Here is a 17,118-nt window from a genome sequence, read left to right as displayed (position 1 = left end):
GTCGTTGTTAGGGGCGGAACCTATCTGTGGCGCTCAATCCAAATTTTCGAACCAGTTTCTGCTTCGTTGAAACACCAAAAAAACATCGCTCAGAAAAACACTATTTTAAAATCTTTCCTTTGACCATTTTGCTTCAAAATTTCGACAGATGATAGAAGACATGTTAGACTCCAATAATATATCAAAATCAGAAAATCGTAATTTTTGACCAATTTTAATACTCTGACTTCAAACTCGATTTTCACGGCTTCGACCGTGCGCGACTTTAGGACCTTTTTGTTGTAGCGGGTCACATATACTAATGATAATAGATATACATGTCATGAGTAAGATAGTGGGTGGAACGGATGGCTGTGAGGGGAGGTGGAGGTCATCATAACGCGTCTGATTTTGGAAACCGTGCCAGAAAGGAAGTCATGGAAAGCAGCAATTTAGTCATGGAAAAGTCATGGAAAAGTCATGGAATTATGTTTTCAAATTTCTGTGGGAACCCTGATGGTATAGTTTTGGTTGAGAGTGAGCTTCAGGTTTCTGAATTTTTTGTAAGAAAATGAGATACCATGGTACCTATATGTATGAAATATGAAAGAGCATTCAATTTGAAGTGGAAATAAAAGTTTATTTGATGAAAACCAGTTTTGAATAGCTGAGATATCACAAAACAAAGTGGTCCTAATAAAAGGTGGATCTCATGCCAAAAGAGAGAGGATAGAATTAACCCATTCCATACTGAATTCTAAAATCCCCATAGACTTAATATGCAGGCCACCAGGTTCCCATAGGAAAGGGGTTAAGAAGAGAAAAAATAAGGTATGTTCTCGTGGAAGAAAAGCTATGGACCTTCCTGTAAGTAGCTCTTTTGACAGAATTGTCAGTATCAATTTTTAAGCTATATATTTTACTCTTTATATTACATATATAGAAGCTTATCCTAAAAAATATTCCAAAACCTCCATGTTTCTGTTGCTTTTTTCGTCATTTCTGCAGGAGCATCTGTTCTTTGTTATGGAGTTCTTAAACGGTGGTGACTTGATGTTCCATATACAGTCCTCAATCCGATTTGAGGAGAAGAGAGCAAGGTGAGGGTTATACGCCGTGGTAAGCTGATGACTGTTTTGAGATTCAGGTAGAGCCAAAACAAAGCACCACGACACGGTCAGGACTGTTTCTTGATAGTGGCACTGCTTTAGATTCATGCAATAAATAGAAACATACCAGCAGTTGGTATTTCATCTTAGTGATTTGGGATAAGACTTATTGATGTTGGGAACTGGCCAATTTTTTGTGTGTTGTAGCAAAATCAGCCCGTCCTCAATGGTTTAAAGAGCAGACAAAACTTCTACAAGCTTCAAGAGCCAGAATCCATGAAAGACATGAGAGGAGCATGAAAAATATATAGTGTTAGAGAGAGAGAGGGGGTACAGATTATCAGAGAAGGGAGAATACTATATATTTCTTCATCTGCCACAACAACAGATTCTATGCAGCTGAGATCATCTGCGGTCTACAGTTCCTGCACAAACGAGGCATTATCTACCGCGACTTGAAACTCGACAACGTCCTGCTCGACCGAGACGGACACATCAAGATCGCAGACTTTGGTATGTGCAAGCAGAACATCCAGGGAGACCAGAAGGCCAGCACCTTCTGTGGTACACCGGACTACATAGCTCCTGAGGTATGAGGAAAAATTGCTAAACTCGTTCTTCGTATTTCCCCATTGCCAAGTGGCCGACATTACCTCACACATCATCCTGTCTTGTCAACCATGATTCAACATTTTGGTCTTGGGGATGATTGCGAGTTGCATAGTCACTCATTTTTGAGTGGTAGTGATCAGCAGGATTCTCAGTTAGGTTTTCATTTTTTTGTCTCTGATTTTTTTTTTTTTTTAAATACAGTTGTAGGATTTGCCAAGACTTGTTATATTTTGTGTGTGTAGTCTAATATTCTTGAATGTCAAACAATTTTTTTTTTTTTTGGTAGATTCTGAAGGGCCAGAAGTATGCTGCCTCGGTCGATTGGTGGTCATTTGGGGTCCTTCTCTATGAAATGCTGATCGGCCAGTCTCCGTTCCATGGCGAGGATGAGGACCAACTCTTTGACTGCATCCTGCACGAGGCACCACACTACCCCAGATGGCTGTCCAGGGATGCCCACTCGTGTCTCCTTCAGGTACGGTGGAGATGGAGACTTAGCCTGTCTATTGTTTAACAGTGTCTTGGTACACAGTATTGTACATACAAGTGAACAATCGTCAACCTTTATTCAATTTCCTCTAGTGAAACAGTGGCTTGACTGCACGCCAGCAATCTGTGCGAGTCTACAATCAGCTACAACCGTCAATTACACAGTTGTCCATGGTTTCTGATATCTCCCTACATTGAGCCAGTTTGCGTCATACAGATGTAATGATAGAAATGAAACAACACAAGGAGAATTAGATCTTTTGGATTGTAGAGATTTTTTTTTCCATCTTATTTGCATGTTTTGTCCCCTGTAAATATGTGTTAAAGATACCTCAGGACAGAGTTGAATACTTGTATATACTGCATATAATGGATCATTCTATCATTTTATCATTGCAACCATAAGTTCTTCCATGCCTTGGTTACCCCCCTCCCCCCCCCCCCCATATCCTACAATCGGTTGCACCCACAAAATCCATGCTTCTGCCTCACGCAAGACATGCGTTATCATGTTGATGTTTATAAATTTGTTGCTTCTCTCTGCAGTTGTTGGAACGCAATCCAGACATTCGTCTTGGAGTGAAGAGCCAGATCCGTTCGCACCCCTTCTTTAGATCCATCGACTTCGACAGGCTAGAAAAGAGGGAGATTCCGCCCCCATTCAAGCCCAAAATCGTAAGTAGTGCCGCCCGCCCATTGAGGTGGTAGGGGAAAAACAAAACAAAACAACAAAACAAAAAACAAAACAAAAAATAAAACAAAAACAACATCAACAACAGCAACAATATCATCAACAACAACAACAAGATGAAAGAGTTTCCCTTTTAGTCTAACTCATGAGACATTAACAATGAAAAGTCAAAAGGGAGATAATACATACAGCACCAAACTAAAGAAACATTGCTTTGTTGACTTGATCCTTCGACAGAACACAGCTCCCTCCATATATTACAGTACTAATGATTGTGGACAATAAAAGAGAAGAATTGGTTGCATTATTTCGATTTAGTTTTCTCTAAATTTTTGCGACTCATTCTATGACCAAGAACTAACAGGTATCAAGAGGGGGCCATGATATGAGACTGAACTTCATTTCAGCTCATGGGTATTATGTACTACACCAGTTCTGGTGGAAATGAAAATTGTGAATATATGGATGATGAGGGGTTAAAATGTAGTAGGGTGGTGGGGATGAGTCTCAGGGACATGAAGAGGAGTGGAGATTAGAGGAGAAATTTTACTCGTCTGTTAATAAGGGTGACTGAGATGATCATGATAGATAAGATGAGCTGTCACTGCACCATGACACAAAGACTTAATCAGATGGTATTGTTATTGTGGTCTAATTACTTAAACCCTAACTTACCTGGGCTATTTAGCAAGCTTGAATTACTGGGGGGGGGGGGGGGGGGGGGGGGGGGGCCATTATGGCCCCCCTTCAGATCTCGGCTGTTGATCGCGCGATCGCCGCAAAATTTGCATGAGCAATAAAGCCGGATGTAATCTACAAGACTGTTCAGTTAAATTTTCAAAAATATTGCATTTTCTATTTTAAAATCAATTAATTATGCAAATATAAGCAAAAAAAGCTCATTTTCGTCTGTAATTGGCTTATAAAAGCTTATGGAATGCTGATTTTTGGTGTGTAAATATTCCTAGTGACATTCCGAACATTTGTGCATTAAAAAATTTCAGTATCAAAATTAATTTCCTTATGTTTTTTATTGTTTTATCAATTCTTTATGTATTTCCTTGTTTTTTTCGAAATTTTGTTTTTGTTGTTTTTTCAGCAGAATTTGTCACACACATTTTTTGAAGCATAATCATACTAAAATAATTGATTTCAGCCATTAAAATTAAAATATGAATCTTTATATGATTAATTGAAAAAACACAATTTGTATTGACTTTGTACACAAAATCACGTTTTTGAGCAATTTGGGGGTTGACGAAAATTTTTTGAAGGAGCGTGGCTTCGGAACGGTATATCCGGGCGCGACAACTTTGGTCTCAAAAGTTGCGCGAGACTTGAAAGTAAAAAGTCAGAGAGCGGCGCGGTCAAAAAATTTTGCGCCGCGGAATGGTCGCGGAATTCGTCGAGGGGGGGGGGGCCATTATGGCCCCCCCCCCCCAGGTAAGTTAGGGTTAAACATTACATATTGTATTTTGACATCTGATTTTCTCTCTGATTTTCATCGTTGTTGTTGTTGTCACCAACAGAAAGGTGATGGTGATGCTGGCAACTTTGACCCAGAGTTCACCATGGAGAAAGTGGGCCTCACCCCGACAGATACGTCCATGCTGAGCTCCATCAACCAGCGCCAGTTCCGCGGCTTCTCCTTCACCAACCCGACCATGTCTTGAGCAGCAAGATGGGCCAGTGTCACCCCCCTTTGCTCCCCCGCCCAAACAAGCACAACTACAGTATTTTCTATCATGTCACCCCCACCCCCACCCTCCCTGCAGTGCACTGGTACCTTGAGTGGAAACACCACCTGCTGTGCATTTCTAGCCATCATGGAATGCTATTTCTCTCTTTATTTTTTCTTTGTGGGAAATGTGGAATTTTTGTGGCTCATATTTACCCAGGGAACAAGGGTGTCGACATCTTTTCCTGTTGATGTGATGATAGAGTGAGGGGAGCAGGACCAAGCAGCTCAACTGAACCGTCCTTCGCAATACACGTTGTAGGACCTAGACTCTTTCCGAACGCGTGCCACACTGCTGTTGGATGGATACGGAGCTTCTCCACCGTAGTCTGCAAGAATCTGTTTCACGTCTTCGCAAATCTGCCAAGGCTGGGGTTGCCAAAGTGATGAATAGGTATAATTAGTAATGGAGTACGGTGTAGTCTGCGCAATGTGCTCGTGCTCAAAAAGGATTTTCCAAAGCAGTGAATGTTTGCATCATGGGAAGCGGTCAGGATGGATGAAACAGTGTACTTGTACCAGTCTGAGAACTTACATTTAAAATGAAAAATATGATGCATATTGTTTGTAACAACTGTGTGTGGAGAGATCATAGATATTATGCCATATTGTACATAAATATACTATCAAAATTTTGTAAAAAACTTTAATTTTTTTTCATGACTTACAAGACAAAATGTCAAGGTGTCTGTTTACTTCATTCAATCTGTCCTGCATTGAATCTACCAATGAGTTATTTTCTTTTCACAATTTTGAATCTGAACGTGAAAATCAGCTCCTCCCAAACAAAGACAAAATTAAAAAAAGATTACACCTGAATAGCGGTTGTCCAACAAAGAAATTAATCAACTGAAAGTGACAGAGTGACAATGTAAAGCCGAATACGGACTGCAACTGCTGAAGTTGGGTGCCTAAACTAAGAATTAGAAAAAGTATTAAGATAACGCAGTTTGTAGAAATTATGTTTATGGCAGTGGGAGAATCTGCCACGTTGTGCTGGCACAAAAGAAGAGGACAAGGGATAAGTTGAGGAAAAGTGTGTGCAGAGAAATTCAATTGGTTGCCAGTTCTTGGCTGTATTTTGTTGTGACTCTGAGTACGCTGTGATTTTTGTCACTAATTGAATGGCTCTTGCAAATCCACGAGAGGAAAATTGTAGAAAATTTGCAGGTGGGAAAATCGAGAAGCACACAATGATGACGGAAAATGATGATGCTATATGATGTAATTTCTAGTGGGGACAATGTTCTCTGTGGAGTTCCATACGAGGGAATGAAGAGCTATATTTATTGTAATGAGATACAACGCTATTGAGAGTTGTCAATGGAGCATCACTTGGCCCGTTTCCTGTCCTTTCTTTGAAATGTAGAGTACTTCAGTTCAGCTCAGCTCTACTGCTCCTGTGTGAGCGAAACAAAAACATACCGAGTCGGAAGTTATGTCTTTGTTTTCTCATCTTGCAGGAGCGCAAATATTTTATCTTTATGTTGAGAGGACTTAAGGTAGCAAATATGTATGCTTATGATATGAACATGTATGCATTAATTTTTTTTTTGTGGGGGAGGGGGGCAGTGTTTTCTCATTTTTGTTTGGAGACTTCTTTTCGCAATGCAGACATCTGCTCAGTCCTTGACTTGCAACTAGATTTGTTTTTGTATTTTTTTGACATGTGCAAAATATGCGGAGATGTCTCTCCCTGGTACTTTGTTTGTTGCTTGCCTATTACTGTATGACACGATGAGGGCCTTTAAGAGATGTATGACAAACTCCAGACACCTATTGGTGCCTCTCTATTATTCAACGACCTTCGTTTACTCAGGTTTTGTGATATTATGTGTCACTTCTCTGGCTTGTGCATCTGGTCTTTTTTTTATCAACGATACCATGTGTTCATACATCATATAAGTGTGTACATATGCAGTATATATATATACATGTATATATACCGATATATTTTATAGGTATAGGTGTATTTGTATACATGCAACACTGATTATGTCTGTTGATCTCCTTTAAGCTGTGAACCACTTGAGACGCCGGACTAGGATTACTTTGATGAATATCTCTCCTTGTCAAGAAGATGAAAGGTGTGTTGTGCTTTTTATGCCAAGCACGAGATGTCACCAATGATGTGTCTTGCGTATCGAAAGAGGTTGTTGTAGAAATATAAAGACGTCAGAAAGCTGTGATGTGGGATCTGTGTAATACAGAAATCAGAAAATGGTTGAAGGATTACATTTTTTTACCTTTCTCGGAGTTTACATTTCAATTTTTTGTATGCTGTCTCGTGATTGTTGACCCAGGAAAAAGGACTAGGTGAATGCAAGATGAGATGGCTAGATGCCACAACTCGTTACATGCCATACAGGGTGAAAAAGAGTCCAAGCAAAGTAATGATGCATTTATACAGCATAGAAAAGAGGCTTTTGATTTTGGAGAACTCTTTGTGTAAAGGACTGTATTGTTTTGCTTCTTACCTGTGGATGTCCTGATGTATTTCATATTTCAGGGTGGACAAAAAGTTATTAATTTCTTTCTAGTTATTAATCTCGATTGACAGCTCATGGTTTGATCAGTTGAATGCTCCAAAAATCCAAGGTGAGGCAATCATTATAAATGGATGGCAGACAAAAAGATATATATTATATATATGGGCCATGACGCGAGAAAAGGGCCCTTAGCGCTGCTGCGCGCAAACGCCAGAAAACGGCACGGAAGTTTGACAAAGCAATACGCGCAAACAAGATCAACTAGCTAAATGCGCGCACATGCATACAGACGCATAAGAAATTGACAGGATTTGGACAAAACATGCTTTTTTGAATGTCGTAAAGGGGTCATTTAGTATTGAAATTTCAGAAAAAGGTTTGCATATCTAAATACGTCAGAGTTCCTTCTACAATGTGGAGGTGAAAACTCATTTTCGGTATTCAATGTCCTAAGGGCCCTTTTCTCGCGTCACGGCCCATATATATATATATATATATATATATATATTTTTTTTTTTAGCTCAGCATCAAAATCCTTACAGATCTCAAATTGTCCTTAGCCCATCATTGCAATGTGCTTTGATGCAATCATGTTTATAGGAGTAGGAGTGGCAGGTAGTTCTTAAAGAATTATAAATTTTGCCTGATTGTGGAGTACATTCTTACTCTACGAAATCATTTTGCGTGCATTTATAGGAATGACAAGACATGCCAGAGATTAGAATCTCGCATGTTTAAGAATGCAGTCTTTTGCATGTGCGTGCCTTGAAGGGTGTAAATCACTGTGGTGTCAGAGAGCAATGAAATCCTGGAAATATCTTTTAAGAGCAAATCAATGCAACATCAAAACATTGACAAAGTGTCTTAATGGACAAGGTGCTAGAGACTTGTGTGATTTGCCAATGTGTATGTCTCATTTTTGTAAAGAAAATAACGTAGAAACAACATCCACGGACATCTTCCCTCTAATTGCTTTTATTTCTACTGTACGCAAAGCCCTTTCTATGTTCAAGTGTGTGATTTATTTGATGAGCCTACATCGATTGAGATGGATGTTATAAATATATAGTCAGGTAGTTGCGATAATCGATCCTCAAGGGAAAGCAGTAATCAATTTGAGAGTGATTTTATGCTCTGTGAAGATATCTTGTACGATAAAGTACTGGTATGCATTCCTTTGGGAGATTCCCTCATGGTGTATTATTATAATTTCTTTTTGTGTCTCTTTCTTCGACATTATTTTCTGTGTGTCTGTGCTAACCTTTAATGTCGAGCCTCATCATGTGTATTGTACATACATCGTAGTTTAGGATATAAGTATGTGTGCCTTTTGTGTCACATACTAGGTCAGCTAGTGCAACATCACTGACATGTGAAGAATCTTGGTCCATTTCCTTCTTTTTTTTTTTTCCTTATGATGACGATATTATATGTACCAGTACACTAATTTGATGCTGTGTATAATGAGTGCTGATGATGTGGAAATTATCGAGGTATTGTTACCAACTACTGACACAGGTGTCGTACTGATGCAAATAATTACTACTGAATATCTGAGTGTATATAATGTATCAACCAGAATTTGCACATACATAAATATGAATGTAAGCCACGACCACTATATTATTTGTCCAGATTGTCTCATGATATTGCACATAATCAGAAACACTTCAGACTCCAGAGGGGGACATTTAGATCAGTCTGTTTAGATGTAGAAGTTATATGAACTGGATAGTTGTATTTTATATATCTGTACATTTTGAACGTATATAAATTAGCAGCAGTATTAGATATATATATGTATGTATGTATGCATATATACAGATCAGTGTGGCTGCATTTGAGATGTACTTGAGACATGGATAAGAATATCTTAGACTGAAAAGACAGTGTCCCAAATTTCTCACCAATTCCAAACATTCTGTGTTTCGTCATTACAATTGGTATATTCATGGCCATGAGCACTTATGAATGGAAAACTCTTAATGCATCTGAAATGAAAACAAACAAACAAATATAGAGTTGGGCTGGCTAAATTCTCAGTGGATTTCTGATTATCATCCTGCTAAAAAGTTGTGCTAATGTTTTATGTCACAGTCTCCCTGCTACCCACTTTCCCTCTCAAATAGACTACTTAATTTCACAAAACTATGAAAACTGCCTGATGCAAGTGTGACAGGGAGTTCTAGCACTTGATCTTCAACATGCAAGATTGTTAAATCACAGGAGAACTGAAATAGGCATTAACTCCACAGTACAGCCAGTGGAATAATTGCCTCTTTTTTTTTTCAAAAAAATGTCATAGTAAGATATGAGATACGATCACAAATTGTGCAAGTGCAGACTTTGTAAACTGAATAGATATTTTGTGATTGCATATGTATATCAGACTTATTCCAAAGGTAGCAACGATCCAAAATGTCTACTTAATGTTGCAATGATATATAGTTTATTTTTTGATGATGCAAATTAAAAGCTCCTTTATTTTCAAAGAGGTGCATATTCATGAAAAAAAAAAATGTGATTACGGTGTATAGATTCCGCTTACAAGAAGTATGTATTTTTGAGGAGGAATCCATTTGGAGCAGACTTAATGTTGTGATAGAGCTCTTGACCTCTTTCTCATTGCACTTTACTATGTACTTAATATACACACCAAGAACACTGCAAGCTGTTGGAGGAAAGTTGACCTTGAGCTGAAAGTCATGGGTATGAAGAGTTTATAGGTCATCAAATCTTGGTGAGAATGCTTGATCAGTTTGATCCACTAGGATGTCACAGATATGGCTAAAATATCTTAAGAAAACGAGCGGAAACTTGATGGCGGTATGCCTCACCTAACACTTGGTCATCCTCCAGAAAATTCTGGAGCACTCTAGATTATCCGTGAGGAAAGTACTGGAAATCCAATTAGTGGACGCATATTTGATAGGGGACATCCAGTCCAAATATGAGTTAGTCTGATGAAAAAAGAGTAAAATCTTACGAGATCAACAATAAATATTTACCGAAATTGGATGAAAAACAGGGAATTTATGACATTTTGAAGTTTTGCTAATTTCTGCATAACAGTTCTTGTACAGTGGCTATGAATATGCAAATGTGTGAGCTAACCATGTCATACCCTCACAATTTTCCATTGGTCGTGTAAAAAAAAATGATAAAAATTCAATGTTTCTGTCATTGAGGTCTGAATCATGTTATTCCTGGTTGAATAACTTCAGAATAGTGATCAGTTAGATTAAGGATTTGAGACTCGGGCGCAATTGCGTTTGAATGAAAAACTGGAAATGTCAACATTTTATGTACAAACTGTATGGCAAGTTGTGAGGGAATGACATGCTAAATTAGCAAAAATGTCAAATGTCGTAACTTCCTTATTTTTCACCCAATTTTGATCAAAATTTTACTGTTAAACTTGTAATATTTTACTCTTTCTTATCAGAAAAAACTTATATTTGGGCTGGATTTCCCCTTTAATACTTTCAGGGAGGGATGAGTCTCATTTCTCATCTCAGCACTCAACAGCTTGCTCTTTGTTGCTCTGGGTTACCTTGTTTGGCAAATGGATTGTTGTAGTGTGATTTTTTTTCGGGGGGGGGGGGGGGGGGAGGGGGGTTCTTTTGCAAGAACCGCATGTCCTGGGGCCTGTTTCATAAAACTTGTTATCAGTGACAACTGCCATATTTCTATGACAAATTTGCTCTCAGCCAATTAGATGAAAGGATTTCAGTAGCTTGTCACATCTATGACAACTTGTCACTTATGACAAGTTTTATGGAACGGGCCCCTGATCATGATTTCTTGGCAATCCCCTCCAAAACTGCACTACCCATTCCTAGCATACAGACCAAAATCCTCCGTTTCCTTAAAAAGTTATGATCCCATGAGAAGCAAGCAACATGTGTACGCTCTTTTTTTTTTGGGGGGGGGGGGGGGAATCAACCTTCTTCCTCTTACAATTAGCAAATAAATGTCTGCAGTCAGATGTAAATTACCTGTTCATTTGATGCTGGTATCCCAGTCACTCACATGGTACTTTCACTTCATAATAAATATGTGATCTAACCTTGGACAACTCCAAAAGGCTGGTGTGGTATTGGGTGAAACTTTTTTTTTTTCTTGCAAACTCATCTGAACATGAACTTTATTAAGTTGCAAGACATTTCACCACCCACTCATTCCTTACTTGAATTTATCTTTCATGAAATTAAGATTATTGATTGCCTGCTTAACAAGATGTGTAAAATTGATGAATTTCTGTGAATGAAATTCGTGACTCCTAGCAGTGTTGATATATATATTTGCAACCATGTACAGTATTTTTTCGTATGTATTTAAAAAAAAAGATATGTGGTAGCTGTGTTTACAGAAAATCCCTTCATCATGATCATGTATTGTTTCAAAACGAGATGGGATATCATCGGCTGTATTAAAATAAATATGATATACATGCAAGCATTGTTCTTTGATCCTGTGGTTTTGTCTTGGCCCCGTAGTGTCCTTTAAGATTATGCGACATAAAATTCTATGAAATGTCGCACATAGCAGTCAGAGATTGAAAGGCTTTGTAACATACAAATACATGTTGGTTTGTGTTGATTCATGATACCGTTATTATCACTTTTAAGGTGAAATAAATATCTAAAAACAATCCGTATATTTTTGAAATAATTTTTCTTCTATTCTCCTTCAGATTACTTGGATACGCCCACAAAAAACCTGAACCAAGATTCTTGTTGTGACCTCATCTGTCAATCATTGCTAAAGTACTAATATGAACAAAAGACATTGGAATGCCTGAGACCGAGCATAACTTGCATGTTCCCTCACCATGTCTTTTGTTAGTCATATTAATATCACAGAAACATGCGAGTTATGCCGAGTCGAGGGGAAGGTGCATTCCAGTGTCTTTTGTTAAGACATATCAGTACTTTGTGATTGACAGATGAGGTCACAACAAGAATCTTGATTCGGAAGGTTTTTTGTGGGCGTATCCAAGTAATCTAAAGGAGAATAGAAGAAAAATTATTTTTAAAATGTATGTACTGTTTCTAGATATTTATTTCACCTTAAAAGTGATGTTACGGGTATCATAAATCAACAGAAATCAATATGCATTTGTATGTTATAAAACCTTTAAACTGCAATAAAACACCATGTGAAACGATTTGGTTTCAGTAGAATTAGTAAAATTAGACTGAGAGTACAGCCAAAGTTTTATCAAACTGGGATTTAAACTAACGAAGTCGTGACATTTTGAAGTGGCAAAAAACCTGCAGTTATAGTTATCAGTTTCAAGGACATACAGTCTGACCTTTCCTATCCGGACATATCTGGACTGGCGCTCATCCTGATGAGGGATTTGGCTGGATATGGGAGACTCAATGTTTAATACATGCAGCTGCCTACCCAATGGTAGCTACACATGTACATTGTACATGTACATCTTTGTAACCTATTGAAGGTAGCGTACACTGAACTCTGTCTTTGCTATCAGTGCAAGATTATTAGTGTTTTTTTGTTTTGTTTTGTTTTTTTACCAAAATTAAATCAATTTGTTTAGAATAATATGTAATTTGTGTGAGTTTGTGGGGGAAGTTTCTTTGGGTTTGAAATCACACTTTTACCCATAATTACTAGATAGGAAAAAAAAAATTATGCCGAGATCGGATCCCAATAATAGAGAGATCCGGATAAAGGGAGGCTGGATAGGAGAGGTCGGACTGTATGCCAATTAAATGAGGGGATGGTGTCATTTCCTTAGGTCTCTCCTACAAAAAATAAAGTCCCTAAATTTTGTATCCTTGAGATGAAATAAAAAAAAGAAAAGAAAAACTCAGAAGCTTTTGTATCAAATTGTTGAATTGAGATAGCCAATGATTTATATAGGAAGCTGTTGAAATTGCTATTAAAATCATAACTAAAAATATGACTTTTACATTATTTACAAACTGGTGTGCAATTTATTGAACTTTTACCATTCTGTTTGTCAGACTTCACTTTTTTTCTTTTTCTTTTTTTTCATTGAAAGCATGGTGGGGAAAATGCATACAAAAAAGGATCAAACCAAAGTTCAGCAAAGTTGATAAAATAACAAACACAACAGCAATATTTTACATTACTTCTTCAAAACTGTCCCATTTTATTCAGTTGCTCAAATTGTATGTACAATTGTACATTTTCATACATTCTTACACATCGTCTTTCCCACTCCCCACACCCCCCTCCTCCCATCTTGTGTGTCTCTTTGTCCCCTGGAACATTGCCCGTGACCTTTCATTTGCCCATCCAAAATCACCTGTTAAGGGACTACTACTGTACATGTACATTGTATCTCTGAAAATCTGCAATCAGTATTCAAGTCACATCATCTGTACACATGTACAATACCATGAAAGATTTCAACCTTTGAGGAATATGATACAATATTGAAACGTGATGCCACAGCAGTGATAAGTAACCATGTGCTCCCACTACCGCAGCAAACACAGGTATACACTTCACGTGAAGACACATTATCTAAGCATGAATTCTTAGCCTTCTCCAGTTAGGCCATGATGGGAATATATAGGCCTATACTCCTGAGCGCTTCCACAGCAATGTGCTTTAGGTTTGCAAGAATTTGGTTAAATTCATACACTGAGAAGTAGCCACGTCAATTACATTGCATTAAATCATGTTGCCAGAAAACCTTCCCGAATTGGAATTATCTTCCAGCACACCGATGAACATGGATTTCAGAGTGGAACAGAAGGATATATAGATTAACTCTACACTTTCATATAAATTCAGACTTTTAATGGTCATACATGTTATCAGTAATTCAGAAAAACGATCTCGTTAGTTCTAGGTACAGAAGTACATTGGTATTTTCACACTTCTGACCTAACTGCTATTGAAGACGAAAATGTTTTTGCGCATTGAAGCAATTTGATCTACAGACATAGTCATAGGCATGCAATGTCATTCACGTCATAATTCATCTTTCAAAGGATTATTTCAATCACTTCAAAATTTATAGGCCTTATCTGTCAAATGACATAGACTAAGGAACATTGCATTTGTACATTTCCCCTGTCTAACCTTTAACTACATTTAAAGTCTTATAAATATCTTACTCTCATAAAAATATACCATAGACATTTGTATATATATATACATGTGTATAATGCATCTTACATGGTTTGCAATGAGCTTCATAGAAATCAATCAAACAGAACCCTAATTATTTTCAAACTTAAAAAGGCTCGCTCAGTTAAATCAAGGGTCTAAATTCTGTGCACTAGACTTTAACACAACCGTAACGTTGAACCCAACAACCTTCATGTGAAGAAGTGTACTCACCAATGAAAGGCAACAACAAATTTTGGCACTTGTATCGACAGAGACCTAGACTTTACAGCCGCTACACAATCATATTCAACATTTTAAACAAATTAACAAACAAACAAACAAGTCTATGTCTGATATAGTCCTTACCCATTTTACTACTTGACTTCATTTCCCCTACATTGTACATTCACGCAAACCTTATTATATTTCAGGAATGCTTTCTTCACCATATCTTGCAACAATAGGGAGCTTTAGATTTGCAGCGTGGACGTTTGAGAGGACGCTGGAGCTGGACGTTCTCCTTTTCCTGCGTCATGTTGAAAAGTAGCTTTAGATTATGCCGAGACGCAACCTATCAAAAATAACATGGCACTCCCATATGATCGGTGCATGAACTAGCTCTCTACGTCGTGAATTGAGCGGACGTAAAAACAGCACACAACGCGTAGTGAAAACTCAGACAACGCGAGCTATAAATAGATCGCGTCTGATAAGCGATTTTGCGCATGCTCAGAACATGTTTTTTTTTCCTCTGAACGTCCCCGTCGCGAAAATCTAAAGCTCCCTAATTGCAAACGGTACAAAGATTTCACTGCTCAAGGCTGATTGGCTCTTTCTAAATGTGTCATAGTAACCGCAATTTTTGTAGATCACGACTGCACATATCTACAGTCAACTTTGCCTAAGTTGAATCTAATGGGAACAGAAAAAATCCTTTGACTCAAAGTGAATTTTTACGTTAATACGCAACAGAATTAACACAAATGTTTTTATATACAGCCACTGTAGCATTTTCCTTTGACTTGGCCTATTTTTCCATTTGAGCGTGGTTGATGTCGGCGAGGTTGACTGTACATATTTTTATACAGACCAATCACCTGACTAACAGAAGGGCAGAACAGAACCCTGTCTTTCATGACCTGTACAGTTCTAACAGGATCAGTGGCAGAAAGCTCTACTGGTGAAAGAAAAAAAATATCCATTGCAACAGAAGTCTGGAAATCACAACAAATACAGAAGGCCTTACTTCACCCTTGTCCAATAGCCACTGAACTTTCACCTCTGGGCTAACAAGACAATTGTCTACTCAAAACTTCCACTCATGAACATAACCAGTATAAAATTGCAGCTACACACGAGCAGAAACTGATTTCAAAGACAGATTCACTACATGAAATCGACAGCAGGGAGAGTGACAAATTCCTGCGACGATACAAAGTCAATGGAGTTTTCTGTTTCTCTTCAATACACAATTCAATTTGCCAAAATTTTTCACTCAGAATGCTACACATGGCTAGTACTACTACATGCCCAGTGCTATCACTTGCCCTAGCACTTTGAGAATCAAAGTGAAAAATGCTTGCATGGAATTCCTGTTTTTCTAATGGTATAGCAGGCAAGGTTAAGATGGCCATCATCTTTAATATCACCTTTAAAGTCAAAACACATCCTGAAGAAACCATGTTTCACATTGCAAGTACAAAAAGAATATAAACATACACTACGAGTGGATATGTCTTTGTAACACATACAATGTACAAACGAAGAATTGAAAATATACAGTATTTAAGTTTGTGCACAGCATACAAGGTAAATCAGCATGAATGGACAGTAGATTCTGTTTGGAAAAGTGATAGTTGCTTATCTTACCATCCATGTGAAGAAAAAAAGCATATTCTTGATGTGTACCTCACAAAAATACCTCTATAGAATTATGTCACAGCACTGCCACAGGTCATCAATGGACTGATGATTTCTTCATGATTTCTTGAAATTATTTGTTCCCATATCACAAAGCTAGCTTGCTAAAAATGGAGAGCGCATACATCAATACCCAAATCACCATCAGACATATATGGGCAATTCCAGCGTTACGGACATTACATTTAGAGAATTTTGGGTGACTTTGTGGGCTTATTTCAACAACTCAGCGTAATCATTCTTAATCCATTCATGGTTTATTCTAACCCAGTCATCCTGAAATGTCAACAGTCCGAGTTTTGATCAGTTAATAAAAATCATTTGGTAGATATTACACAAAACGTTTGCCGTTACGGACATTACATTTTTTGGACACGATTATTTACCTCCATGTGGATATCTTGAGAAATTTGTGAATCAGAGCATTAAGTAAAAGGAATTTTCTTCTGAAATGAGTGCTCTGGTCCTGTTTAAGTTGTAGATCGATAATGGTGTGCAACACATTCAGCATTTACTCTACAGGTTCACAAATGTAGCGTTACGGACATTACATTTTTAGCGTTACGGACATTACAACTTTGTCCACTTTTTAAAGTCCCAATATTCATACTTTAACACAGTCCATATCTCAGACAAGGCAAATATTAGTGTTTTTTGGTTCATTCTTAACCATGAACTACTTTGAAACAAATGCTGAAGTGTTTCTGAATATGGAATAATGAGAGTCAAAGATTGTGCGTTTTTACAAAAATTATCAAAAATTTTGCCCCAAAATGGGTTTTTTGAAGAAAAAAATGCCTAAATACACTTTAATTATATCAAAATACCACTCAAATGAAAGAACTAGACAAGCTCTAGCATTTGATACTAAATTTGTCCCTGTAGCTCATATATTTTTCAAATTATTGCAGATTTATGATTTTTAGGAAAGGTAACATTTTTCGCGGAATTGCCCATATATATAATTTCCTTAAT

General features: G+C 37.6%; 1 protein-coding gene across 2 annotated transcripts in view; it reads left to right on the top strand.

Moving 5' to 3' along the window:
- The window catches only part of LOC139734045 (protein kinase C delta type-like), a 74,872-nt gene extending 70,306 nt beyond the window's left edge, over positions 1-4,566 (top strand). For both annotated transcript variants that reach the window (XM_071644856.1, XM_071644855.1), the window contains 5 exons: positions 988-1,079; positions 1,477-1,678; positions 1,987-2,175; positions 2,736-2,864; positions 4,410-4,566. In XM_071644856.1, coding sequence (XP_071500957.1) covers positions 988-1,079; positions 1,477-1,678; positions 1,987-2,175; positions 2,736-2,864; positions 4,410-4,553 — 756 coding nt within the window. In that variant the 3' untranslated portion in view covers positions 4,554-4,566. The remainder of the gene's footprint in view (positions 1-987; positions 1,080-1,476; positions 1,679-1,986; positions 2,176-2,735; positions 2,865-4,409) is intronic.
- Positions 4,567-17,118: the final 12,552 nt, after the last annotated feature.

This window comes from Diadema antillarum, unplaced genomic scaffold (genome assembly GCF_040938485.1).
Source record: "Diadema antillarum isolate AM-2024a unplaced genomic scaffold, OU_Dant_1.0 seq00000507_RagTag, whole genome shotgun sequence".
Classification (NCBI taxonomy): Eukaryota; Metazoa; Echinodermata; class Echinoidea; order Diadematoida; family Diadematidae; genus Diadema; species Diadema antillarum.
The sequence above is the reverse complement of the archived record's forward strand: the minus strand, read 5'-3'. Positions and strand labels throughout refer to the sequence as shown.